Raw genomic sequence first — 7,244 nt, forward strand, 5'->3', positions numbered from 1 at the left:
ATTTCGAAATAAAATGAATTTATTTTTTAAGTAATACTAAATTTAAAAAATAAAAAAAATATAGCAACGCACGCAAAATGATTAAGAGTATGCGGATTCATAATGAGACTCGATGGGAATTGTATTTAATGTAAACTCATCCGTATAACTCATACTGATTTACACAACTACCGGTATATGTATCATATCCCCTTATATTCGCAAACACAAAAATATGATTTTCTTCTCCAACACATCGTAAGATTGCAAGTATCTATGCATGTTTAAATTCCATTAAAAGATGAATGCCGGAATACGACCAAAACTGTTGTAATTGTTCTTTTTGGCTAATCATTCAATATATTATGGTTTCGCAACAAATGGATAATCCTTGCATACACGTGAAGTCGCTTGTGTTAGATCCGCCTTAATTTTCAAAATGCCTTTACGTTGCGGTTTGAACTCATGTTTATCTTCGCATGAATGATCAATGTCATCGCCACATTGAGAATCCGGTCGAGAGTCTTTAACAATATTTTTGTTTACAATTACAATCTCGTTTGTCTTTAGCTGTCGCAATTCCGGATTCGTTCCACTACTGCTACTCTTCGCATCCGACTTTGGGCTACGAAGGGAACCATTGTATTTCACATGCTCTTGCAATGCAATATGGTGGGCGTCTGTTTCTGTTAATGTACGATGCAGCGTTGACGTAAATCGATGTGAAACACCGTAACGCAGTCTACTTTTTCCCGATGCATTACAGGTACAACAGTACCATACTCTTTTGAATATATCCTTAAAGCTCCTCCTGAACTTTTGACTCATGGCTGTATAAATTATTGGGTTTAAACAACTATTTACAAAGCCACAGAAATGTGTTATTAGCATTGTAAAGATGAAGTTTGATTTTTTCAGAAAACTGTCTTGCTGCAGTTGACTGACAATGCTGACAAGGTAGAGAGGAGTCCAGGACGCTATGAAGGTCAGGGAAATCACCACCACCATCTTTGCAACCTGTGGACGGTATTAAACATTTGACAATATAACTTATGCAATGGATTATATTCAAAGAATATTTACTATCGGAATTGGTTGTCTACGGCTGTCAATGCCCATTTTGAAAATGTCTGGATAACCTTTCAAAATGTCAGATTGTGTTCCCATATGCGCCTTTATCTGCATAGAGCCAATTCGCAACAATACATTTTGACCTCACTAGTATTGCTCGATTGGTCATTGAAGGAGCGGGTACTGCATTAAAATACACCGGGTACTCTTAAGAATGCTTAATTTTACCCCGGGTAAGGACAATATACTTACACGTTCCCGGCAAATTTAGACTGTACCCAAGTGTTTATTCTCGCCTAAAAACAGATGTCGTTAAACTCGCTACGAAATACGAAACAAGATTCCTTTTGAAAATTTTGTCCTGAACATGCTTTTTTAAGCAGGAGTTTCTAATAATATAGAGGCTATTTTACACAATATTGACATGCATATTACCATAACTTAAGAACTCCAGGATACGTTTCAGTATATTTTCCGTACCCGGGATATATTTAAGTATACTTATGTGTACTCGGGGTACATTTATAAAGTACAGGCACACTCGTATTCAGATGTATTTTTACGTGTGACCGTAGCCCGTATCCACAAAAGACCAGTTATCTGGTTGGAATCAATACGTTTGTAAATAAATACTTGCAGACAACTCATTTATTGTCCAGATATTTGTACTGACGCATAGCCCTTTATTAAATTATACTAAACATTGCATAATAAATTGAATGTGCCTGTATAAATGTTAGAAGTATTGCAAAAAAGCAGGAGAATACATAGTTTTCGAAAACTATTCTTAAAGCAGCGCAAACTCGTTCAAAGGTACTTACCTTCCGTTTATTTTCTTCTTGTCGTCTGTTTGTTTCTGTTCGAGCAATAGCAGCGCTTTCTGGAAGTATCGGCTTTAGGAGACTGACGGCAATCTTTACGCACGTAATCAGGATCATCGCGCTTGGAACTACGTAAATTACCCAGAACAAGGCCAGGAAATAGCCTTTACGAAACTCGCCCACCCGGGCGCTGTCGCCATGTATTGCTATATCAATTTCATTAAAGCGGTCATTACAGATTTCTCTTGAAATGGAGCCGATTTCACTGTGAATAGTAAATGCGTAACTTTTGCTGAAAATGTAAGGTCCAGCCACGATGAACGGTAGTATCCAAGTAACAGCGATTATTTTCTTTGTCCTCGATTTACTGTTGACCGTCATTGCAGAGAGCGGGTGAACTATTGCATAATACCTGGAAAAACCACCATTAATTATACAGCATGTATTGCAGAAGATATGCATTAATGCTATATTCAACGCTTGTTTCTGAACGTCTGCTTTGCAAAGTCATGTAATATTATTGCTATGAACTACATGTAATATATCGGTATGAAAGACAAAATAGTGTTAAATCATCGTTTGTTGTCGAATAACTCACGGTGTGAATCCACCCATCTTTCTAATTCGTTCATTTACCCGCCAATATCAATGACTTCGTATAATAATAAAAACTAACATTGCGTTTCATTAATAAAACTTTGACGAATGAACTAAGGTTAATTGATAGCAATCAAATATAAAAATAATATTATTTTAACTGATTCTTTAATGCATTTTGCATGATAGCACATACACCGCTAATAAAATATAGTATCATGTATGCTTATTGTTAATGTAATTGCAATTTTTTGTTTTAATACTTTCTATACGAAAATTAAGTTTTAAACGGTTTCGATCACATGTGTCATACTTTACAATTTTCAAGAATTGTTCTGAACTGTCCAAAATCAGCAGTCTTCTCCCATAGTTATTGGAGAATAACCAACATCTGATTCCCTTCTTTGCCAATCGAAAACAAACTGCGTGTCGTTTTTTATATCGTACATTGAGCAGATGAACAGTCAAATAATGAAAGTAAAAAGTATCAATGTAAAAATAAATCGATATTTCACAAGTAAATTGACAACCGTTGTACTTGTCTTTAACCTTGTGAATGCCTAGTTGCAATGATTTAATAGATTGGTCATCGCTTAATATAGTAACACTCCACTTGTATGTTAATATTTGTTACATATAAATGATTGCATGGAATTCCATTCAAGTTAGTTGTACGCAACTACATACAGTAAATTCAAGAATGTAATGTCCTTGTTCGTTTTTTTTTCATAGCATATGCAGAACGTCGTTTCATGGACTTTATAATACCACAAGGCGCCCACTGAACGTGATGATAATATATGGCCAGAAGGTATAATTTACGAGAGACGCAAAAAGGCGTGACAAATTAACAACGTTTGATGAAAAAGGAAATTTCGCAGGAATTAAATACACTTTTTGTCAATATAGTGCCAATTTATCTTAGTGCAGTCGTATTTCATGTTACTACTGTGGTTTATGTGCGCTTTTCTTCGAGTCGACCCTTTAGATACTTTAAACATACATTTACCTAGCGGTCAAGTATGTAACACCAATATTTATTTTGAGGCAAAAATAGACCAAATTGACGGAATTTTTGAGAGTCTTGTTTACTGACTAAAATCAGGTGTTGGTGGTCACGTTTTTTTTTCAATATGGTCATTTTTAGATAAAAACCGGACGACATTTAACATATTGCGCCAGTTTTTTCGAGATTCGCACAGGACTACATCCCAATTTTACGGCGTCAGGGGGAATGCGCGACGCAGAGACATGTACTTGTTGGACGGACTTATAATTTGCTAGAGTACCTGTTTAAATTATTTAATAAGAAGCAGAAAATATAATATATCACTATAAGATCATTTATTCAACAAATGAATTGCTTAAATACTAAAAGAAATTATTGCCTTATTTTGCAATCTTCGGGTATTTCAAAGGTGGAAGTTATAAGAACAATTAACCCAACGCGACTTATAAACGAACCTGGGACTTTATTAAATACTCAATAGGGGTCAAGCAACAGTAAAGATCCACAATATGTTGTCATAAATGTAATAATGTATTGTATTGGTTATTTGGCGATCCATAAAACTCGGTTATCCCTCACCCATTTAGGCTTTTAAACGACCGCTTTATGGGGAAATCCAACATTTAAACACCGTTTAATAAAATGGCGTATGTATTGTTCTGATAGGAAATGTGTTCTTGCATTAATGTATAGACTAGCGGTGATGTCCATTAGCCTTATCTTACATGTCTTAACAAACGGATGAAACACTGTAGACTATGCATTTGTATTTAGTCTGTGAATGCATGCTTATAATGTGAATGGGGTAATGTAAAACTAATAATATTACTCTTAAATTGGTAATGATTGTTGCAGATTTCCTTTTTTGGTTTGGATGTTTATTTTGTCCGAAAATGTCAACTGAAGTTGATTCCTAAGTTTTAAATATACATATTTTATACATGCGGTTAATATGTGGGTGTTTAATACATATTTCAAGTAAATGTAGTTTTCAAGTTTGTGGCAATATTAATTCAATACGATGTAGCATTATTACAACATCTAATTTACCTGATCGTGTGTGAGATACTTTTACCGCATGACAAATATATATTAAGTTTATTCATACAGTTTATTACCTACATTTACATATTTTATTTTTCTAATAAACGATTCAATAGAAAAGACGTTAATGAATTTGATAGTATTTGTCAATAAACATCAATAACATAAAATATGGTACCTCTCTATGGAGATGGCGGCGAGTGTAAGGACGCTGGCGAACACGAACACCGGAAGCAGATAGTAGACGACGGAGCAGAGTCCGTCACTACGGAATATGTGCCACCGGCAGGGGGCGGTGTACTCAAGCAGCTTGAGAGGCACCACGAGGACCGCTACGAGCAGGTCAGAGACAGCAAGGTTAACGATGTAGTAATTCGTCACCGTGTGCATGTGCGAGTTGATCCATACTATCCAGATCACGAGAAGGTTGCCTAGCAACGCCATCACAGTTATAACCATGTACAGAACGATCATGAGAATAACAACCGAACTGTTCTGCGTTAGGTCCTTATGGTATTCATCCGGAAATATGCAAACGTCCACGTCAGCGTCCAACTGGTCCTTGTGGTATTCATATGGAACCAAAGAGCTATTTCCAAGTGTAATATTGAAGTCCAGAGCCATGTTATTAGACACAACCGAACAACGATTTCAATATACAAAGGCTGATAAATAAAGAACCTTCCTTTACTTAAAAAAAAATTGCTCAGGTTAATGTTATGTTTTCATACTAGAACGTTTTTGTGACCGTCATTTTAGCGTTCTTCTTCAATATGTCCCCAGAGAAATACTGCGGCTACGAAACTCGTTGCAGTTCAATTTCCCTCGTCTGGCAGCCTTCTTACCATTGGTGGAAGATAAATCCAATATCATATGCGATGGCTCCACAAGCTCGAGGAATTAAAGCATAGATGACGAAAAACCTCGATCGCTTGTTAAATCGTGACTAATTCCTTTTGGTTGCCCAAAGCAATATTTTTTGGTATATTGGCTTCCTTATATAAAATGCGAAGAAACGAAGAACATAAATCCCATCGAAATTGAAACAGTCACACAGGTTTACAAGAGTTTAGTTGTTTTCTAAAATGACTGACGAGGCGGAATCAAACTATCTACACAATATAGTTTAACATAAACCTCACCTTCTTATAAATAAGTAAGTTATTTTGCATTGAAAACGAACAAGGTATTTGCTTAACAGGACCTAATTTGAATACGAGACATTCGCCACATTTTTAACACGGGTTGAGTGTACATTAAGGAGTTGACGATGGTCATTAAATTGTAGATAAGGCTCCAGTGAACATAACCACAAACGGAACATAAAGCGTTCGACATTTAAAGTATATTTTTAAATTTATCTCGATGTATACTGCTTGGCAGCGACCCAAAGCTAATATATGTGTATTGTAACATTCAGCAATAAATTTGTCAGAGATAAAATTTAAATGCGATTATATGTACAACAAACCGTTACTAAACCTTCAGAAAATGTGCACTATATTGCCATCCATCTTAAGTACGTTTCCAAGGTGTTAATTAGCACAAAAATAATAATTGTCAATTGTGTATATTAAAATCTTAATTACTAAACCGTAATATTCTCCATACAAAAGTAAAGTTCATGAATACTGGTTTATATTTAATACTGAAGTGTTTTTCCAGCATGGGTAACAAACACTATATGAAGAAGTATATTAAAACTCATGTATTTGTTACAACACCTATATGTATTAATAGGTTTAGAAGAGGGCTATGGTTCCTGTTTTTATCAGGTCACGTTTCGCATGCATTAAAGGTTAAAAAAGATCTGTTAAAACGCCGTTATATATGTGAAACACGATGCATATTATTTCCGATCATATACATATGATATAATATAAATTGGTGTACTTCAATTATCACAGACAAACTAAGAACGTTGCCAGTTCGAGTGTTTTATTACACAAAACACTTAATAGTATTTATGGCATTACAAAATTGACTTTTTATATGTAATATATCAAGACGGTACAAATATGTTACATTGTTATGTGCTTTTGCTTTTTCTCAGTTATCTCTTGTCGCTTTGAAATAGTGTAATTCAATAGAGGTTAAGTTAAAAGTTTAACAGGTATTAATTGAGCAAAAAAAAGGTATGTCACTTAAAACAATACAACTGCATGTGTTTTGTTTTATGGCGTATGATAAGAAGCTTACACATATTTGATGTTATCTGTTGATCATATTACAAAGCGTTGTACCTGGAAGCGTATAAAGCACCAAACATAATGATGGTAGCTCACCAATAATTTATTTGTTTAACTATGTCATTAAATGCTTTATATCCAATGTACCAATGCTTTTTAGTAATCTTTGTATTGTGTTTTATGCATATAGCCTTATTGATGGCGTTTAAGGTATTTATTGATTACTTTTTGTTTACAATATAAAAAAGTATCGACTATGTGCCTGTTGTTTCGCCATAAGCTACACGCATGTCTTTATTTGTCTACTACCATTGCAAATAGAAGCGAAATTAGGTCGGACAAATTGTTGTCGTTTCTTTCACGGTTTTCAATATAATGGAATATTAAATGCCATACATACATCCTCATTTCTTTATTTAAAATTACGGCTTTAGGTCATTTAAGCGATTGTGATTAAATGCAGCAAACAATGACGCAAACTGAACTTGTAGTTCGCTGCAGTTAATAAGTCTCTCATTGGAATCCTTGCATCAT

General features: G+C 34.8%; 1 protein-coding gene across 1 annotated transcript; it reads right to left on the bottom strand.

Moving 5' to 3' along the window:
* Positions 1 to 342: 342 nt before the first annotated feature.
* LOC127863672 (allatostatin-A receptor-like) lies at positions 343 to 5,145 on the bottom strand. Its single transcript, XM_052403290.1, has 3 exons — positions 4,700 to 5,145; positions 1,872 to 2,283; positions 343 to 996 (listed from the first exon to the last, which is right to left on the bottom strand). The coding sequence occupies exons 1-3, from the start codon at positions 5,143 to 5,145 to the stop codon at positions 343 to 345; spliced, it is 1,512 nt and encodes a 503-aa protein (XP_052259250.1).
* Between the last annotated feature and the right edge of the window lie 2,099 nt (positions 5,146 to 7,244).

The sequence above is a fragment of the Dreissena polymorpha genome, unplaced genomic scaffold (assembly GCF_020536995.1).
Source record: "Dreissena polymorpha isolate Duluth1 unplaced genomic scaffold, UMN_Dpol_1.0 chrUn025, whole genome shotgun sequence".
NCBI classification, from domain to species: Eukaryota; Metazoa; Mollusca; class Bivalvia; order Myida; family Dreissenidae; genus Dreissena; species Dreissena polymorpha.